This window comes from Macaca thibetana, chromosome 16 (assembly GCF_024542745.1).
Source record: "Macaca thibetana thibetana isolate TM-01 chromosome 16, ASM2454274v1, whole genome shotgun sequence".
Classification (NCBI taxonomy): Eukaryota; Metazoa; Chordata; class Mammalia; order Primates; family Cercopithecidae; genus Macaca; species Macaca thibetana.
Window position 1 is genome coordinate 23,029,197 of NC_065593.1, and position 20,644 is coordinate 23,049,840.

At 51.1% G+C, this 20,644-nt stretch overlaps 4 protein-coding genes across 5 annotated transcripts in view; 2 read left to right on the forward strand and 2 right to left on the reverse strand.

Moving 5' to 3' along the window:
- Positions 1-20,644, forward strand: part of TMEM199 (transmembrane protein 199) — a 345,481-nt gene that overhangs the window by 317,425 nt on the left and 7,412 nt on the right. The window lies entirely within an intron of this gene.
- The window catches only part of IFT20 (intraflagellar transport 20), a 245,198-nt gene that overhangs the window by 7,782 nt on the left and 216,772 nt on the right, over positions 1-20,644 (reverse strand). The window lies entirely within an intron of this gene.
- On the forward strand, positions 32-11,798 carry TNFAIP1 (TNF alpha induced protein 1). The gene is made up of 7 exons (XM_050763233.1): positions 32-322; positions 4,206-4,524; positions 5,105-5,274; positions 5,998-6,087; positions 6,171-6,223; positions 7,022-7,217; positions 9,097-11,798. The coding sequence occupies exons 2-7, from the start codon at positions 4,320-4,322 to the stop codon at positions 9,331-9,333; spliced, it is 951 nt and encodes a 316-aa protein (XP_050619190.1). The 5' UTR covers positions 32-322; positions 4,206-4,319; the 3' UTR covers positions 9,334-11,798.
- POLDIP2 (DNA polymerase delta interacting protein 2) overlaps positions 11,969-20,644 on the reverse strand; it is a 222,000-nt gene continuing 213,324 nt past the window's right edge. For both annotated transcript variants that reach the window (XM_050763230.1, XM_050763229.1), the window contains 10 exons: positions 20,250-20,331; positions 18,957-19,054; positions 18,162-18,258; positions 17,918-17,993; positions 17,592-17,699; positions 16,401-16,537; positions 15,520-15,546; positions 15,192-15,317; positions 13,846-13,925; positions 11,969-13,015 (listed from right to left, as the gene is read on the reverse strand). In XM_050763230.1, the coding sequence (XP_050619187.1) occupies positions 12,901-13,015; positions 13,846-13,925; positions 15,192-15,317; positions 15,520-15,546; positions 16,401-16,537; positions 17,592-17,699; positions 17,918-17,993; positions 18,162-18,258; positions 18,957-19,054; positions 20,250-20,331 (946 nt within the window). In that variant the 3' untranslated portion in view covers positions 11,969-12,900. The remainder of the gene's footprint in view (positions 13,016-13,845; positions 13,926-15,191; positions 15,318-15,519; positions 15,547-16,400; positions 16,538-17,591; positions 17,700-17,917; positions 17,994-18,161; positions 18,259-18,956; positions 19,055-20,249; positions 20,332-20,644) is intronic.

The following is a 20,644-nucleotide window of genomic DNA, read 5'->3' on the forward strand; positions in this document are numbered from 1 at the left end:
AAACAGAGGCCCGAGGGGAGGTCGGGCCTACAAGACCCAGAAGCCTTAGCGCCGGCAAGGCGGCCGGAAGTGGCTTTCCTCTCTCCGCGAAGACCCTCGGGGGATTCCGCCTCCACCCTTTCCCGGATAGAGCGCTATGCATGCAGGGACTTGTAGTCTCAGGCTCCCCGACCGGTGGGGCTGGGCCGCACTCCGGGCGGAGTCGGCGAGGGCAGGATGTGAGCTCACAGCCCGGGACTGCTGGTGGGCAGGCGGCTGCAGGCTAGGGGCGGCTCGGAGTCCGCTGGCCACCCAGCTGAGAGGAGAGGCGCCCCCGGGGACGGTGAGAGCCGGGCCCGCAGATGCCCTCGGGGAAGGGATGGACGGCCCCTGCTGGAGTATAGCGAGCCCGGCCAGGTCCTGGGGAAAAGGCGCGGGCGGCGTTGGGGAAAAGGAGAGCTCTGATCTCCCGCGGAGGGTGGGCGTGAGAATCGGTGTGGGTTTCTCGGTAGTGAGGAGTGGCCCGGGCTAGAGAAGAGCCCACACCGGCCACATTTCCCAGGATTTTTTGGGTGACGCTTAACCTTTACACCTAGGGTTTCTGCTAGATCCGCCCACTCTAGCCCTCAGCTTTCCCCGCGCCGTCCTCCGTGTCTGACGGATTTCTGGGTCCTTCTTCCTTTTAGACCTCTCCTCTTTCTACAGCCGCGGCTGTTTGCCCTTTGTTCTGCTTGGGTTCCCATTAGCTTCGTTGCGTGAGCCATGGATCCGCCCCTAGCCCCAGGCATCCCCAAATATCCACACACAAAGTGCGGAAGGAAGAGCACTGTGGCTATCAGTGGAAACTTCATTCTCACTGGAATTACTTTCTGGGGCGTCACCTGCCACAGGATTCCTGGAACCCATTGGTCTGGGCGGAATCTGATTGACGTCATCCAGGGGCTCAAAGCAATTGCTTTGTAGGAAAGGAATAGATTAACTCTGGATCCGCCGACCTCTCTTGGCAGGCCTATCCTTTGAGCTCCTTTGCATTGACAGAACATGTATGTATGCTTTCTTTGATCCTGGGAAAACTAGGGCTAGACACAAAATCCATAGGGAACTTGCTAATGCCTGTTAGGGAGGTGGATTTATTCCTTTGAGGTGGGCGGAAGAAGGGAAGGTGATCTCATACCATTCTAGTGTTTCTTAGTCATTGGCAGCCTCCTGGTGAGGGTTCACCTCCCATACCCAACCTCTGTGGCAAAGGAAAGAGTCTCCCAGACAAGCCGCCAAAGGAATTCACTGCTTCACACAGCACCCACGCTGGCCGTCCACTTCCTTGGACATTCTTCCCAGGGACTTACCTAAATCTTTTCAGGGACAATTTCAATCCAACAAACTGACATATGTTAAATACTTAAAATGTGCATGGCATTGTGCTAAGCACCATTAGGGGAACACAGCAGTAAACTTAGGAAACCAGTGCCCTGCTTCTGGGTTGCACTTACAAGAGAGGAGCAACTGTAAACTCCTGCATGTAATGAGCATTCGGTGAAATCATTCCACTTTTTTTCTGTCTCCGTTATTACTAACGTGGTCCAGGCCCGCCGTCATCTCTTCTTGCCTAGACTACAGTTTCCTCTGGTCTTCCCACTTCCTCTCTTGCACCTTTACAATTCATTCTCTACCCAGCAGCCGTTATCTTTTCAAAATACACTACAAGCAAGTCAGATCATATCACTCCTCTGCTTGCAACTCTCCAATTGATTCATATATTATATACAATAGGCCGGGCGCGGTAGCTCACGCCTATAATCCCAGCACTTTGGGAGGCCAAGGCGGGCGGATCATCCGAGGTCGGGAGTTCAAGACCAGTCTGACTAACATGGAGAAACCCCATGTCTACTAAAAATACAAAATTAGCTGGGCATGGTGGTGCATGCGTGTAATCCCAGCTACTCAGGGAGGCTGAGGCAGGAGAATAGCTTGAACCTGGGAGGCGGAGGTTGCAGTGAGCCGAGATCGTGGCACTGCACTCCAGCCTGGGCAACAAGAGTGAAACTCTGTTTCAAAAAAAAAAAAAAAAAAAAATATATATATATATATATGTAATAGCAATTAGTATGAAATCCACACTTTGTTATCATCTAACACCTGCCTTCCCTGACTTGACATCAAACCAACTTCCCCCTACTGTCTGTGCACCAGCCATTATGACCTTATTTCTGATCCTAAAACTTGTTTTTATTTTGTTGTTGTTGAGACGAGATTTCCCTGTCACCCAGGCTGACCTGCCCAGGCTCAAGCAATCGTCCCACCTCAGCCTCCCAAGCAGCTGGGACCACAGGCATGAGCCACCATATCTGGCTAATTTTTTTTCATTTGTAGAGACAAACTCTCACTGTTGCCCAGACTGGTCTTGAACTCCTGAGCTCAAGCAATCCACCCACTTCAGCCTCCTAAAGTGCTGGGATTACGGGTGTGAGCCACCACACTCGGCCCCTAAAACTTGTTTCTAACAGGAACTTTGCACTTACTCTTCCATCTGTGTAGAATGCTCTCTTCAAACCTCAGCTGAAATGTCACCTTCCCAAAGATGCTTACCCTGTCCCTCTGTCTAAATTAGTGCCTCTCCCTAATCACTCTCATATCACTGTTTTATTATCTTTATTGCATTTATCAGGTTCTGGAATTATCTGTTTATTTATTCAAGTCCTTGTTTATAGTCTATTTCCTTCCACTAGAATGTAAGCGCCATGTGGACATGACTTTCTATATTTGTTCTCTTCTGAGTACCCAGTGCCTGGCACATAGGGGTACAATAAATGCTAGCTCTCTCTCTTTTTAAAAATTCCTGTTATGATGCTCCTTTGAACTGTTTGAAGGCAAAGACAATGTTTTTTCATTGTTCCCTATTGCTTAACATAGTAGGCACTCAGTAGTTTAATTGCTGAATTAGTTAAATGAGCTAATATATATTAAATGCCAAGAGATGGGGTCTTGCTATGTTGCCCAGGCTGGTCTTGACTACCAGGCTCAAGAGATCCTCCCACCTCAGCCTACTGAGTAGCCAGGAGTACAGGCAGGTGGCAGCACACAGCTTACCTCATTGTTTTTAGATTTATCCTCTGATCTTTTCTAGTCCTTTCTTCTCCCATTCTTATTGGGAGAGAAGAGGAGAGTAGGGCTGGGCTCCCTCTCAGGAAAAAGAAAGGAAAACAGCCACCCTATAGCTGTTCTTCCCTGAAAAATGGTGACAATTTCAGGAACTTGGGACAAGCCTGGTGCCAAGAAAGGGGAAGGTCAGGAAGCCCCAGCCGAAGCCCAGGTAACCTGCGCCAAGAACACTGGCCAGCACCCCCCACCCTGGCTTACTCAATTCTCTCCTGAAGCTGCTTTTACTTTCCTTCCTGAAGCCAGACTCTCGGTGGTGCTCAAAATAAACACTGGCACAGGCTGCTCTTGAGGCTGGAATCTTTAGAAAGGAAGTGCATCCTGTCCCTCTGGCTCCTGGGAAACTCCTAGGCTAGCTGGATTCCCAGTAGGCTTGGCTGGAAGTCTGGGATCCTGGGAACCTTGACAAGAAAGTAACTGGAATCTGACTGGTAGACCTCTAGGGTGATCTGTTCCTCTGGCCCTCTCTGACTGGTTCCATGGGTTTGCTTGTCTTCCTTGAGGCCCTGAATAGAGCTGAGTCTCAGGGAGGCTGATGAGGGGACCAGGGCAGGAGTCTGGGAGACTGCCTCCAGCCCTGGTTCCTGCTATAGTAAAAATGGCAGGGAGGCCAGACACGGTGATTCACGCTTATGATCCCAGCACTTTGGGAGACTGAGGTGGGCGGATCGCCTGCGCTGAGGAGTTCGAGACCAGCCTGGGCAACATGGTAAAATCCTGTCTCTACCAAAAAAAGAAAGAAAAAAAAAATTAGCTGGGTGTGGTGGTGCGCATCTGTGGTCCCAGCTACTCAGGAGGCTGAGGTGGGAGGATCACTTGAGCCTGGGAGGCAAAGGTTGCAGTGAGCTAAGATGGCGCCACTGCACTCCAGCCTGGGTGACAGAGTGAGACCCTGTCTCTAAGAAAAAAAAAAAAGAAAGCAAAATGGCAGGGACTTAGCCTCTGCCAGGGAGCAGTGCTTGGGCTTGTCAAGGAGAGAATGAGTACGGTCATGTTTCCGCTATTGTCTCCTCTTGGTCTAAGGGCTCTCTCAGCTGACTCTTGTCTTCTCTCCCGTTTCCCATGTCCAGCACTGAGAGTATGAGGCTCTGGCCTCCACTGGCCACTCACTTGTGACCCTTTCCACCACGGCGGAGCCTTCCAAGCCTACCTCCTGCCGTGTGGTGATCTACCTGCAGCGGGAGATGTCGGGGGACACCTGCCTGTGCCCGGCCTCAGGGGCTAAGCCCAAGCTCAGTGGATTCAAGGGAGGAGGGCTGGGCAACAAGTACGTCCAGCTCAACGTGGGCGGCTCTCTGTACTATACCACCGTGCGGGCCCTGACCCGCCACGACACCATGCTCAAGGCCATGTTCAGCGGGCGCATGGAGGTGCTGACAGACAAAGAAGGTGAGGCATTGGGGCTTGCTGCTCGGGGTGGGGAGGGCAGGAGAGGTTCCCAAGGAAATGACCAGATCTTGAATTCAGTCACTTTTCCTCTTCACCTTATGTAAGGTGTCATCCCCTGGAGTCCCTAGTAGAGCTTCAGAATTCTGTGAAATTGTACATGGAATGCTATGTTTATGCATTTTCCAGGAAGAAGAGCCATACTTTTAAAATATTTGAATAGGACAACATTCTCATAGGAGCCATCACTTTAAGACTGGGCAGTGGGCAGAAGGCCGGCAGCAGTTGGTTTCTGTGTTGGGCTGGGCCTGGTGCCCTGAGCCTAGGCCCCTGTGGCCTGTACAGCCTGGAGGGCTGTATCCCCTGTGGGATGTGCCAGTTCTGGGTTTCAGAGAGGAAGGGTGAAGAGCAGCCATGGGCCTGAGTGCTAGAACCTCCATCCCCGCCTCTGTCACCCTGCGCGAGGGCTTTGTGCTTGTGGACCCCCTTCCTTGCCACCTGCTGCCAGCTCATCAGGTGGTCTTTGCGTGCCTCGGAGGTACCTGGTGGCAAACTAACCCCGTAGGGTCATCTGCACCCCTAGGCTGGATCCTCATAGACCGTTGTGGAAAGCACTTTGGCACCATTTTGAATTACCTCCGAGATGACACCATCACCCTCCCTCAGAACCGGCAAGAAATCAAGGAATTGATGGCTGAAGCGAAGTATTACCTCATCCAGGGGCTGGTGAACATGTGCCAGAGTGCCCTGCAGGTACACGGGTGGGGCGGAGCAGGGTGGGCAGACGAGGTCAGGAGTTGCCCCTTCTTGTGAGATGGAGGACTCTGGTTCCTGGCAGGTTGTGTGGGAGGCGTGGTTGATGAGTGCAAACCTAATGAGACAAGTGAGATGCCACCCAGGCCCACCAACCTGGCAGCCGGGTGTTCACACTTGGCAGCGTGATTAGGCCCTGCTTCTGGTGTCTATGCTTTGATACCTGGATTTTAGGTTGTCGGGTTTTTTTTGTTGTTTTTTTTTTGACTGTCACCCAGGCTGGAGTGCAGTGGTGTGATCTTGGCTCACTGCAACTTCTGCCTCCTGGGTTCAAGTGATTCTCGTGCCTTGGCCTTCAGAGTAGCTGGGAATACAGGCGTGCGCCATGGCACCTGGCTAATCTTTGTATTTTCTGTAGGACTGAGGTTTCACCATGTTTTCCAGGCTGATCTCAAACTCCTGGGCTCAAGCTATCTGCCTGCCGCAGCCTCCCAAAATGCTGGGATTACAGGTGTGAGCTACCGCACCTGGCCTGGATCTTGGGTTTTCTAAATGGGGGTCCACTTTCCAGCTGGCAGTTTCTATTGCCAGGGGCCTCATGATTTGTGTCTGACACTTCCTCACCAAGCTGCAGGTGGCCATGGCAGAGGGGCTCCAGAGGTACCTGGCTAAGCCTGGAAAGCAGAAGATCCTAAAGAGGGTTCTCTGTTCTGTGTCGCGCAGGACAAGAAGGACTTCTACCAGCCTGTGTGCAACATCCCCATCATCACATCCCTGAAGGAGGAGGAGCGGCTCATCGAATCCTCCACCAAGGTACCGGGACCTCTGAGGGCTGCGGGCTGCGGGCTGGGGATGCCAGGCCCCCGGCCTGGCCCTCACTCTGAACTCCTTCACAGCCCGTGGTGAAGCTGCTGTACAACAGAAGCAACAACAAGTATTCCTACACCAGGTAGGGTGCGTCACAGGGCTGAGCAGCCAGAGCAGACACTGGGCAGCACACCCAATGCATGCTGCCTGCACTCCCAGCATGGTCGGCGTGGGTCTGGGCCTGGGTCTTGGAACTAGCTGTGCTAAGTGGGGGAAGAACAGAAAGTAGAAGGGAAATTGGGACAGAGGCCTTTGGAACTCGGCAGGGTGCCCTGGCTGGGATATAAATGATTGAAGGTGAAATGCGCCCTCAACGTGTATCACGAAGGCAGCATGTCAGGTGTTTTGACACATGTCATCCTACCAGGTGAAGGGGATGCTAGGAGGCCAGTGAGCTGGGAGTCCCCCGAGTCAGCCTGTGCGGTTCACACTGGGCTGATTCTCTCCCCACACCCTCCAGCCCATGTCCTATCCATAGGCCACAGTTAGGTAGACTCAGGTGGCTGCAGGTTCAGAGTCCCAAACCTCCCTATGCTTCCCTGTGGACAGGCACATTGCCACTGTCACCCCCACAGTAAGGGAGGGAATGCCTCCCACTGAAATAGCAGCGTTGTCTCCTTCCTTCCCCGTTAGTGAGGGGAGACCTGCTCCCTCAGTTGTCCCTACTTTGACTTAAAACCAACTCAGTTCCTTTTCCTTACAGGCCCCCTAACCCAGAGGGTACCCTATGATCCTTTGTCTCCTGGCCCCCTGGCATCTTGCTTTCATTTCAGCAGGACAGGACAGGGGAAGGGAGGGAGGGGAGGGCTCCACTTGTCTAGCACACTCCCTTGGAATGGAACCTCATTCCCAGGCCTCTTGGCCCTCGTGGGTTTTTCAGCAACTCTGATGACCACCTGCTGAAAAACATCGAGCTATTTGACAAGCTCTCCCTGCGCTTCAACGGCCGCGTGCTCTTCATCAAGGATGTCATTGGCGACGAGATCTGCTGTTGGTCCTTCTATGGCCAGGGCCGTAAGCTGGCAGAGGTGTGCTGTACCTCCATCGTGTATGCCACAGAGAAGAAGCAGACCAAGGTGTGGGGGATTCCCCCTGCATGGGTCAGGGAGGACACACACCCACTGTAGGAGGGTGTGGTTGGGGTGTGACTAGCACGGAGCAAAAGGGGCGTGCACTTGGCTCTTTTTTCCAAACATGGTAATGGTGCTGGGCAAGGACAAAGCCAGAACAAGGGGGTGTGGGGAATGGAAGGGAACCGCTTTGTTCCTGACAGCTCAGGGCAGGGGCCGTTGACCAGCAGGAAGTGGCTTAGTACAGTGGGAAGGACTGGGTCTTTGAAGTTGGCCCAATTCAGGTTTGAACGCTGGCTCCACCACTTGCCAGTTTTCTGACTTTGGATAAGCCACTTAAGCCATCTGGGCCTCAGGTTCCTTATTTGCAGACATGGGGATGATGGTATGACAAGATACGAAAATGATACAACTTTTTGGAGTGGAAGTATGGTGTAGAAATAGCTTGGGCTTTCATGTTAGAATGCTGTTCAGATCTCCTATCTGAGCCAGGGACAGAGGCGGGCACAACACTTGAGCCCAGGAGTTTAAGACCACCCTGGACAACATGGTGAAACCCCGTCTTTACAAAAAATAGAAAAATTAGCCAGGCATCGTGGCACACGCCTGTAGTCCCGGCTACTCAGGAGGCTGCAGTGGGAAGATCCCTTGAGCCCAGGAGTTTCCAAACACTCTTAATAATAATAAAATAAAATCTCCTCACTGGCCCCCACTAGCTGGGGGTTTCTGGCTAATCAACTTAGTGCCAGGTACACATCAGGCATTTGATAGGTGACAGTCATCACAAACTCAGCTGGCCCCTCTCCCCCAGCTGCAGTCAGTTACCCCAGAAAGGAGCTGCCTCCTGTGAGTGCAGGTCCTGGAGATGATCTGCTAGGGTGGATGGCAGGTCATCCAGGAAGGGCCATGTAGGTGTGAAGAGCTCAAAGTAGCCAGACTTGCCAAGCAACCTGTCGACCCCTAAACTACTCAAGTGCCTCCGGCTGGGAGATCTGCAGAGGGTTTGGGGAAGGCCAGCTTACAGGTGACCCTGCTTCCTCCTGCAGTTTTTGGTGTAGGGGTGGGAGGGAAGGTGACAGTGTGGGTGGCTCCTGACCCTATCGGTGGTGAAAGGGTTCAGGGGCAGGTCTCTAGTGGCTGGTGACGCTGCGGTGGAAGTGGCAGCAACACCTGGCATCTTCCTAAGTGTGTTCTCTTTCATGAACTCTTGTGACCTCTCACAATACACCTGTGAGACACACAGGGCTAGAGCCACTCTCCCCATGTGACAGATGAGAGAACAGAAGCTCAGTCCAACAGAGCAGGTCAGGCTAGAATTCAGGTGCTTGACTGCATTCCCTTTCTCTCCTCCGGGCAGGTCATGCCGGTGACACACTGGGTCGGGCAGGCAGGGAAAGGCAGCGGAACCACTCAGCATAGCAGCTGCTCTTTGTATGTCTCTGCTTGGTGGTTTGCTATGTGCCAGGCTTCTGCTAAGCAATCACATCTTTCCTGTAATGTTGACAGGAACTCTCAGGGGTTGATCTAAACCATCCTTTTGTACATATGGGAGCTACTGCCCAGAAGGGTTCAGCCCAAGGCTCCACAGCTAGCAAGTGGTGGAGCTGTGTTTGGACCTAGGCCTGGCTCACCCTCTATGCCCACTAGTCCCTTGGTCTCAGGCTGGGGCAGGGGTGCGGAGGGTGTTGGTCTTCCCTGTCCTCATGTCTATAGAGTACACTCCCTCACCCCGCCTTAGGAGGGAGGCTGGCTCTCCCTGGAGACGGACCGCCACCTGTCTTATGAGGTAGCAGAGTCCTTATGGAGCCTCAGGGCCAGCAGCTCTGACACACAGCTCCCTCTCCAAGATGAAACATTGCTCCGTCTTCATCCTCCCTCACCCCAGGTGGAATTCCCAGAGGCCCGAATCTATGAGGAGACACTCAACGTTTTACTCTATGAGACTCCCCGTGTTCCCGACAACTCCTTGTTGGAGGCTACAAGCCGTAGCCGCAGCCAGGCTTCCCCCAGTGAAGACGAGGAGACCTTTGAACTGCGGGACCGTGTCCGCCGCATCCACGTCAAGCGCTACAGCACTTACGATGACCGGCAGCTCGGCCACCAGTCTACTCATCGTGACTGACCAGACCCTCAGAAAGTCAGGGCACGGGAGGCCCTATCTCCCGTCCTGTGGAACCTGCCCTATTGGCCACCCCATGCTGCTGCTGGCTGGGTCTCTGCTCCAGCACCCAGAGGCATGACAGACCCTGCTCGGAGGTCAGAGGGTCTGGGCAGAGGAGGGACCACATTCCTCTGCCTTGCCCCCGAGCACTTATGGAGACTGAGTCCTGTCCTATCTGCTCACCATCACCCTTCCTGTCTGACAGGGAGCTGCTTCTGCTCCCTGGGGCAAATGGGCTGACCCACCTCCTGCCGAGAACCTTCCCCTAGGCCCTCTGTGGAAGGGCTACTGCCCCTTAGGCCTCAGCTGAGGCCCATGGGGAATGGGTTCATTCTGGGGAAAAGGCCGCTCCTGGTGTTGTAGAGGCCCAGTTTTATAATGGAAGGTGGGATGTCTTTTTTCCTAAGGTGTTTAAGCACAAGGCTTGGTAAGTTTGGTTTTTAAAAAATAATCTAGGAAATGAATAGTTCTAAATCTAGTAACGAGGAAACTGGGCATTTCTTTTGCCCTCCAGGGTGCCAAGACCCTACATATGGCAGAACCCTTGGCCCTTCTCCATGCCTGTGGGATCTGTTTCTTTAAAGCACTTTGTACTGTTATTCAGGAGGTTGATATTCTCCCTGACCCATGTCTTTCTACCCTAATCCCTGCTTCCCTGCAGAATAGAGGATAAAGAGGGGATAAAGAGGAAGCAATAAAAAAACATCCAGCAAAGCAGCTCTGGCTTTGCCAGCCTGGCCAGCAGCTCAGAGTGCACTGAGGAGGGAAGGATGGCTAAGCTGGGACCTGCAGTCCTCACAGGGTGCCTGTGAGAAAGGACATTTTACCTCCCCATCTTAGAGTCACATCACTGGCTCCTAGGTCTAGCATGACTGCTCTTTGTGGTTCTCTTGAGTACCCCTGGCTTCCAGCCATGCTGTCCTCACATACGGTAAAGCCAAAGAGCTGTCACAGGGGCCAGAAACATGAGCCACGGCAGGAAGACCGTGGAGCCTGTGGGTACTGCATGGTGTTGGCTGGCATGCCCATCACCTGAGGACAGCAAACTCAGAGCCCGGTGCTCCCAGCAGCCCCTGCACAGAGGTAGCCCATGCTTGGCCACACATCTACCCCCTGCCCACACCACCTGTGGTCTTGGTTTGTCCTGGCTGGGATAGTGGTTCTGCCCAGTGGTGTCTCTGAGTGCAGGATGACAGGAGCAACTGAAGCACCCTGAAGGCTTTCACTCCTTGTTGGGTAACTCAGCCATGGAGATGCCAAGAACTAGCCAGGAGGTAAGTTCCTCTTTAGGGCTTTGGTTTTCATTCCTTTTTGTTTGGCTTGGCCAAACCAGAATGCAGCTTATCTGAATTATTTTCCAAAGGAATGGTATCAGGGAGGGACTGTTCTGCCAGCCTAACAAAGCAACGTAGCCACATACTGTACCCACTTTCCGCTCTTTGGAGAGAACACAGGTTATCAAGTTTATCCCTCTTAACTACTTTTATGATAGCTGATGCCACAGAGCCTATGGGCAAATGCCAGACCCAGGGTTAGACACAAGGACCTGAAGTGACATGACGGCGGGACAAGGGAAATGTGACTTTCTAATTAGGCATTTTATGTTAGTCACAGTCTTGAATGTATAAATAGCACTAAGACTCTCAGGTCAGGTACCTTGGTGGTCAGCTACTAGTTCTTCCAGCCCTCATTGAGGTTAACAAGATAAAGACAAATCCATTTCTTTGGCCAAATTCAGGCTTTGGCTTTGTGACTTTCCCACAGAGACTGGAATGCGTCGGCCTGAGACCACTGGCCTATTTTCTCAGCTGCCCTCTTGAGGTCCTTTAATACTCAAATTCCCAGCTCCCCACTGAGGTGTTTTGATGCTTGCCTTTTGACCTCCCCATCCCCTTTAGTCCCTGCTTACTGCTTTGACGTTCACATCCTCAGTGTCTCGGTCTTTCTTGCCGAGAAAGCACAGTAGTCTGGGACTGGGCATTTATCTTCTCTGACTGAAAATATCTCCTTGGTCTTAAGGAAAATACTAACATTGAACTCACTGACATGATCTTAGCTTCTTAAATCAGACTTTGTGGCTTAAAAGTTTGGGGGTTTTCTTTGAAAGTTTCCAGCCCTATTCAGAAAGCAACTCTTGGCTGTGTGCATTTTTCAACTCCAAGCAGCCCAAGGGTAAGTAAACAAAAAAGTATAGATGAAGGTCAGACTTTCTTGTCAGTTTCTGAGAAACCTGGCAGCCTGCTGTTAACAACACAGACCAGTATTGGATTTTATTGAATTTGGTATGTGACCAAGGTGGGCCTAAAGGATGGCGCAGGTCCTGGGCAGGAGAGAATTTTTCCTTATCACATAACTGTAATGTTTGGTTGCTCAGCATTAGTGATGGAAGCAAACACTAATTTCTAATAAAATTGTGCTAAACTCAATGGTACAGAGCCATGTTTACAGTGAGCAGGCCTTGGCCAGCTTGCGGCCATGGGCTGAGTTCCTGTGTTTCCGTTATCACCTGACCTTGTGTTCTAGCTAGGTCATAAGCGCGACTGTACTGTTGCCCTGCAACCCCGGCTCCCCCTGGAGGACTAAGGACAACACTAACAAGGGCTGGAACTGTGATTTAATATTAATTCAAGAAAATGACCTCTAACAATCACTGCAGTGGCAGAGGAGAAGAAATCCTAAGAATTGGGGCAAGTTGCAGCACAATTCATCTCTGGCTCTTGGAAATCTGAGAGAAGCTCAGGAAGTAGCTTGGCTTAGTCGTCATCCATACCTAAAGCTGCTCCTCGGCCAAATTCCTGCATTTGTGGTCTGGATGCTTGGCAGAGTCATGCTCAGGGCTGGCGCACCCATTGCTCCAGGAAACCCGACTGGCTTGCCTCCCTCCTCTCCTGGGCCTAGCGAGGCCAGAAATGGCAATGGTTGGTCAGTGCTAAGAGCCAGGCCACTCTGACTCTGACACTGGTCTCCCTCTCTGCATTTGGCAAAAGGTAAAGTGAACAAGAGTCCAGTCCAGCAACCCTGCCAACTAGCTGAGAGGCACATTGACCGTAGGAGATGTCCAGCCAGCCTCCAGGCTGAGAGGGAAACAGGCACATGCCCTACCGGGGGGCAGCTCCCTGGAAGGGCAGCAGAGAAAGCAATCAAGGGCACACACTGGGTCAGAAGGGAAGTCTGAGACTCTGGGAGCAGAAATGGCAAGGGTGGCCAAGCGTGCACTGGTTTACTGATCAAACCTCACGTGACAGGCCAGGAAACTCCTCCAGGCCTGTGGCAGCTGAAAACAGTTCCTAGGTGGAGAGGTTTACTGGAACATGGTATAGGCAGGGCTTATGAGGAGGCCAGCCTTGGAGGTGTCCCACATGGGTCTTCTGAAGAAAAGTTATACCACCCTCACCACAAAAAGAACCCCACAATCAAATTAAGAGACCCACTGTGGCCCATGATGGGGAGAGAAGAGTTCTGCAGCAATTGTGGGATGACAGTTGTTCTTCCTGGTGACCAAGGAAGCACTTGGGGCCTCAGCTGGCCTTACCAGTGAAGGCCTGAGGGTGGTGTCTTCTCATCTTTATTGCTTTCCAGGGAGAAGGGAGGGATCCGAACATCAAAGTGGGAGCCATCAGGTCTTTCAAAGCGGAATGTACCCCTGCAGGTCAGAGAGAAGCTGGTTTAGAAGGAGCCAGGGCTGAGGTCTCCTAAGGATCTGGATGGCCCCATGCCCTCAGCTGCCAGCCACAGAGGACGTGTGAGCCTGAGCTCTCTTCTGTCTAGCTCATGACAGGATGACTCGTCCAGAGACCCAAGAGCCCCTCATGGTTATCCATGAAAAGAAAAACAGCTGCAGTAGTTCATGCCTATAATCCCAGCATTTTGGGAGGCTGATCCTGGCAGATCACCTGAGGTCAGGAGTTCGAGACCAGTCTGACCAACATGGAGAAACCCCGTCTCTACTAAAAATACAAAATTAGCCGGACGTGGTGGCGCATGCCTGTAATCCCAGCTACTTGGGTGGCTAAGGCAGGAGAATGGCTTGAACCCGGGAGGTGGAGGTTGCAGTGGGCCGAGATTGCGCCGTTGCACTCCAGCCTGGGCAACAAGCGAAACTCCGTCTCCAAAAAAAAAAAAGGTGTCCAGATTCTGGCCTTTAGATACATACTGCATAAGCTACCCAACTGCATTTTCAGGCTAAGGAGTGAAACACAAAGGGAAAAAACCCAATTATATGAGAAACTCTGCAGCATCAAATCACCAGACCTCTTTGGCCTAAGACCTCAGTCCACAAATCATAGGGAACTGGGAAACAGGCAGTAAGAGAAAATCAGACAAGTCCCACACAACAATAAATAGCAGATAAGGCTGCCTCCAAGAATGTAACTTGGCCCAGAGTTAATGGCAAGCTCTAAGCTCTCACTGTTTTGACCTACAGCTTCTGTTTGTGGAGCTGGGTGGTCCCTACTGCTGTGCACACTCACTCACCACATGTGCCCACTGGAAGCCTGCAGCGAGACGTGGCTGCTATACTGGAACGCGGGCTGCTCCTTGGATAACACAGGTTCCTGTAAGGGTTTAGGCAAAATGGGTCAGGCCAAGCCCCAGGGACATGTTTCCTGTACCCCAGGGTTACATGCTGACTGCCAGTTCATCAAGACTGAATGTCCCCCGCCCAGCCACCGCCATAGCAGGCATCCCACAACGTGATAACGCTGCCTGCTAGTACCTCCTCCCACAGCATGACCATTTGGCCTGGGCCTCTTATGCTGGCTCTGGGAAAGATATCTCAGACTGAATGTCCGAAGGCACTGGGCAAAGGACCTCCTCTGCAGCCTGGGGAACACAGTGAGACCCCATCTCCACAAAAAAAAAACTTTAATTAACCAGGCATAGTGGTGTGTGCCTGTAGTCTTGCTACTCAAGAAGCTGAAGCAGAGGATTGCTTGAGCCCAGGAAAGTAAACTATGGTCACACCGCTGCACTCCAGCCTGGGTAACACAGCGAGACCCTGTCTCTAAAAACGAAGGACCTACTGTGGAGATACCCCCTCCAGTGTCCATTCATGCGTGCTAAGTGCCAGGCACCACAGCAGGTACTCTGCAAACCTCTGCTGCTTTAATTCTCCTAGTGATCATAAGGTAATTGGTGGATCCACATTTTAGCAGTAAGGAACTAAGATTTTGGTTAAATAACTTGCTCAAAGTTATGCAGTGAATATATAACTCAGCTGGAATTTGAAGTCACTAGCTAAATCTAAAGCCCTGTTCTTATTCACTTTACCACCTGCCTCCCCAGTCCCCGCTGAATTTGATAAATGCTTGTTGAATGTCGCCCCTGACACCAGTACTGCTTGTGACTTTATTTCTCAGGAGACAGGGTTGGGTAGGCAAGGATTATAAAATCAGATCTCTTCAAGGACCAGCAGAGGATGTAAACATGTAAGGGGGCAAAGAGGCAAGATCACAGCGAGTGGTGGGGGTGCGTGCCCCACCTAACAACATTCAAATTTCGGTTTCTAAAAGACACTACACCAGTTTTAAAAACTACACAAGTTTTGACTTCAGACTCACTTAGGTTTAAATCCAGGCCCTGCCACTACTAGTTATGGGACCATGGGCTAGTTATTTAACGTCTCAGTCTCACTCTCTTCATCTATGAAATGGGTTTTAAGAAACCTATCTCATGGGGTTGTTTTAAGATTTCTAACCCAAAACAACATAATGTGTTCACAAAGTGAGCCTCTGTCTATAACCACAAAGGAGAAGGAAGCCTTGCACTAAGCCCCCAGGCTTGCTGCACAGGACCAGAATTACTAGACCAGGGATGCTCACCCTGCCCACTACCCCTCGGCCTCGCACTGTCTCCAAGGTGCCGGAGAGACTGAATATCCTCCAGTGCCGCTCCCGGAGCTGTACCACGTCACTGTCAAGGTTCTCCAAACGGATACAATAGCGCCACTGAAGGGGATGTGGGAGAGGGAGTTTAAAAAAAATAAACTTTGGGTAACCCTCCTCAGAATTCTGTGCAAAGCAAAAGTCAACAAAGCTGACACATGCACTGCACAGGTTCCGCTCCCGCCAGAAGGTGAGCTCCCCTACCTCCACCCTGACCCCCAGGCACACCCCACAAGCTCCCCTTCTCCCAGACAGTGCCACTCACCCAGTACACGTGGGAATTCTGGGCTTCCTAGGGAGAAAATAAAAAGAATTTAAGTCCCACAGGGCAAGACCAAGTGTGTTCCAATCAACATCTCTCCAATGCAGTTGATGTATTCCAGGAAGGTTGCAGACAGACCAAATTGAGAGTATCTGTGAGATAAGGATGATAGCTGAACCATGGCCTACAAACCCACAAGGAGGCAACATCCCTGTATCCACTCCTGGCCTCCCCACTCTTCATCCCTTCAAGATCGCCAACAGAGCTGGATGCCAACAGAAATCAGCTACAGGACTCTTACCTTTTTCACTGTCCTCCTGGCCAGCCCTGCCCCCTATCCTTACTGCCCTGGGCCCCTGTCCTCCTCCTGTCTCCCATTACTGTCCCTTACTATAATATTTTAAGTTGGCCTCCTCCACTACTATGAGGTCCTGAAAGACAGGGACGGTGTTTCATTTATATTTGTATCCAAACATGCAATGACTATCACACTTCTCTGACCTATAGCTTCTGTCTGTGGAGTTGGGCGGCCCCTACCACTGCACATGCTTACAGCCAGGCAATGTTTAAGTGTCTATAATGTGTAAAGTGTTATGCCTACACTGCTTTAAATAATTATGTGTATATTCTTCATAAACATGGCTCCCTTTGAGCAAGAGGGAAGAGACAGGATAAAGGATTCCTTCCTGGGACCTATGGGTTTCCCTGCCTGCTCTAGGTCTTGGTGTCAGCCACTGTCTAGAGGCTACTCAACCCCACCACTTGGGAGCAGAACCACAGGGACATGGTTTATATTTAGACTCCCCTCCCCCAGCAGTCACCTTAAGGACACCATATACCTTGAGGCCTACCCCTGCTAGAAGGGGTCCAGGCTGGCCACATACCCTCATGCCCATGTAGAAGGGGATGACAGTGACACGTATGTTCTCAGTTGTTTCCCGATGAACATCAGAGAGCTCCAGCCAGGGATGATTCTTCTCTTGCCAGGCCCTTAGTGTCTCCCGAGCCACAAAAGGAGGTGCTGGGGCAAGATACAATTGGTTAGTCCAACCCAACAGTCCAATGCGATTGCCCCTCCTAGAAAACCCTTCCTAGTGGTGGCCCAGGCAAACAGGATGCTCATACATGAAGCAAAAGTACAGGCTGGAAGAAGGCACAGGACTGCTACCAAGAATAAGCCCCGAGGAGCTAGTGTACCTAGCTCCTGGGAGTTAAGAGCCCTGGTTTTCAGCCCTCACTCTGCTACTAACAACCTTGAGTCCCTTGTCATCATCCCTGATCCTCAGTTTCCATATCTGTAAGAAAATAACTGCCATCTGTCAGGTATGACACCTATGAGGCATGACAGGTCTAACAGGGGGTTGAAAAGGGTTGTGGAAATAGAGCTTTGGAATTACTTCTTTTCTTTTCTTTTTGAGATGGAGTCTTGCTCTGTCGCCAGGCTGGAGTGCAGTGGCGCGATCTTGGCTCACTGCAACCTCCGCCTCCTGGGTTCAAGCAATTCTCCAGCCTCAGCCTTCCAAGTAGCTGAGACCACAGATGCACGCCACCACACCCAGCTAATTTTTATATTTTTAGTAGAGACAGGGTTTCACCAAATTGGCCAGAATGGTCTCGATCTCTTGACCTACTGACCCGCCCACATCAGCCTCACAAAGTGCTGAAATTACAGGCGTGAGCCACAGCACCCGGCCCATTTTTTTTTTTTTTTTTTTAATCTGAGATGGAGTCTCGCTCTGTCATCCAGGCTGGAATGCAATGGTGTGATCTTGGCTCACTGCAACCTCTGCCTCCTGAGTTCAAGTGATTCTCCTGCCTCAGCCTCCCAAGTAGCTGGGATTATAGGCGCCCACCACCATGCCCAGCTAATTTTTGTATTTTTAGTAGAGACAGGGTTTCACCAGGTTAGCCAGGCCAGTCTCGAACTCCTGACCTCAGATGATCCACCTGCCTGGGCCTCCCAAAGTGCTGAGATTACAGGCGTGAGCCACTGTGCCCAGCCCTGGAATTATTTCTATGATATTCTTTGATGAAAAGGCCCTTCCATTCCACCTCCCCTTCTTGAGAGAGATTACCTTTTGTCTGGTCATACAGAAGAAATCTTTCAAAGAGTTCATGTTGGATGGGAACCTGATCAGTGGAGGTGTAGGGGAGGATGTCTTCATGGCTGACATAGTCCAAGCCTGGCACAGAGATGCAGAACACAGTGAAACTCACACAGGAGAGGAGAGAAATGGGGTTGAGAAGAGACATTAACTGGCCTTGTCCCAGTATGGGATAACCCTGGTATCATACCCTGGCATCATAATCCCTCCCAGTGGATGACAGGACATCAGGATCCTCTCCCTGAGACACACCAGACTCCTCCTTGACAGGCACCATTCAAATGCTAACTACTCACCTGGGATGGCATAGAGGGCCCGGCTGTCATCATGGTTAGCCAAGAAGGTCACAGCTTCTGTCTGAGATCTCTGAGACTGAGGCAAGAAGTGAATCAGGGCTTTGTTTGCCACTGTGCAGTTCAAGGCCTTGGGGACCGGGACTGACCTGGGCTCTGTTTGACCCCTTTCCCTCCCTTTGTCCCCATTGGGATGCAGGACTTTCCATGGAGAGGACCCCCAGGCCCAGCCATTTTGCTTACTTACTATATGTGGGCAGTCACGGGCATCAATCAGCACCTGATAGTAAGTGTGAGTTTTGCCTTTCACCTCCTTGGAGCCATGGCCAGCAGGGTTCTCTGCTCTATGGGATGGGAGAAGGAGGCCAAGATCACCGCACGAGAAATGGAAGCTGCACCTGATTCAGCTCCCTACCCCTCCTGACCTAAACAGGCTGGTCCCTGATCTGAAGGGGCTTTTTAGCACCAGCTGGACACCCATTCTGCAGCACCTCAGCTCAGCTGCTCCTCAGTTGGGGCAAATAATACAGCATGGAAGACCATGGTATGGAGCCATCATCTGACTGTGTGGATACCTCTTAAAAGAAGGGGGCCATGTTGAGAAAATCAAATTGCCACCTCAGTCCCCAGGGCCCAGAGTACTCTTGTCTTCTTATATCCCAGGGACTGTCTGTGATCACTTAATGGAGCTGAACTTTTTCTGTTTTAATGTATTCTAGGGATGATGTGAGATTGAGGGAAAGACTCCAGCTGAACATCAACAAATCAAGAAGACTTGTCCCCCAAATGCCCTCTGTGGTACTCATAATGAAAATTAGGAGTGGCTTAGGAAAGCATTCTGGGGAGGCCTAAAGGGACTCTCTGACTGAGACTATCCCTGGCACTCAGCACTTTTGTCTCCATGGGTCTTAGTCCCAGAGAAGTACTCTGGGGATGTTTCCAAGGCCCAGGAGGATGCTGTCGTCACCCCTGGTACCCCCATTACATATGTCTGCCATCTCCTCCTGAGGATACTGTGAGGCACAACCACAGGGAAACATACTTTTCTGGAGCTGCAGAAGCCACATCCCGGTCATACAGTCTGGCCTGCCAGGGAAACAGGACAACACCTCGGTAGCCAAAAATGCTATGAAGGAAAAGCTGGGAGGAAAGAGGGGCCTCAGTGAGTCTGTAGTCCAGCAAATCCATCCAGGTGGGCCCCAGACCACAAAGCAGCACAGGTGGAGGCAACTCCAGCACAAGGTCTTGCTACCTTTTCCCTTGAAGTCTGTGATCAACCAGACCAATGGCTGGAACACTCTTATTTCTTCTTTACCTGGCTGACTCTACTCATCCTTTAGGTAAAAGCTTAGGCCTCCAAGAAGCCTTCCCTGACCTCCCTTCCACTTAGCACAATGTACAGCTATTGGCCATTTGCAAATCATTCATTCTTTTCTAGACTAGAAACTCCACAATGGTAGGAATCATGTCTACTTTGCTTTCTGATTTAACCCTAATGCACAATGCCTGGTCTATTGTAGGCACACAGAAAAATAAAATGTTGAACAAACAAAAAGTCTTCCTTAACTTATGATATCCTAGAAGGGCCTAAATCTATCCCAGTGGACCCAGAACAAAGCTGATATAGAAAAAGAACCACACATCCAGAGTTTACCACACTAAAGTCAATTTTACTGCAGCAAAGCATCAAAGGTTTACTTTTCTGAAAGCTCCCTCCACTGGCTTCCCACCATCCACTATGTTAGAGAAATCTTCAGCAACTTGTCTAAACCTCACTATAGTCCATACCATCCCTGTCCACACTAACTTGGAAAGAGAACCCACTGACACATTAAGTGCATTCAAATCTAGGAGAACAGAAACCATATCTATAAAACTTTGATTCTGAGCTAGGTGCGGTGGCTCACGCCTGTAAACCCCAGGACTTTGGGAGGCCAACGCAGGAGGATCACCTGAGGTCGGGAGCTCGAGACCAGCCTGACCAACATAGAGTAAACCCATGTCCACTAAAAATACAAAATTAGCCGGGCGTGGTGGCGCATGCCTGTAATCCCAGCTACTTGGGAGGCTGAGGCAGGAGAATCATTTGAACCTGGGAGGTGAGGGTTGCGGTAAGCTGAGACCACGCCATTGCACTTCAGCCTGGGCAACAAGACCGAAACTCTGTCTCACAAAAAAAAAATAAAAAATAAATAAAAATTTGATTCTGGTCTGGCACCAAACATCAAGGAGGAATGAATGGAAAACCATACCATGCAGGCCTGTGACCTAATCTGACTTCTTTCAGAAGCAGAGCACTCTATGAAAATGAAAGATGACCCAGCCCAATACTCACCTGCCCGGTCTCATATTTTCCATTCTGTTTTGGCACCTCAAACACACCAACTGTCTCCAACACTTTGCCCTCTGGTCGATTTCTGAGTAGGAAGGAAAAGAACAAGTTGAGAAGAACAAAGCTGAGAAGGTAATGGTACTCATCCACCAGAAAAAGCTCCTAGGATACTGAGGGGCCACGGTGATGACAGCAGAGAAGGGTTTGGGGTGGTGGGGCCAGCTGGAGCAGGAAAGGCTTTACTCCTCCTTGGTGAAAACCTCCCCAGTCTCCCAGTGTTAGATGTGACCGCTCCCATATTACTGTCTTCTCTCCTCACGGGGCATTCGTCATATCATGCCCTCACACTCTGCTCAAACGTACCCCTGCCCTTGTTTCTTCCCTAACCCACGCTCCTG

Bases quoted from the DNA above. Each gene is read 5' to 3' on its own strand.
- TNFAIP1 (XM_050763233.1), top strand. From the start codon at position 4,320: ATGTCGGGGGACACCTGCCTGTGCCCGGCCTCAGGGGCTAAGCCCAAG. The intron at 4,525-5,104 runs GTGAGGCATTGG...CTGCACCCCTAG, and splicing joins GGTGCTGACAGACAAAGAAG to GCTGGATCCTCATAGACCGT. The intron at 6,088-6,170 runs GTACCGGGACCT...ACTCCTTCACAG, and splicing joins TCATCGAATCCTCCACCAAG to CCCGTGGTGAAGCTGCTGTA.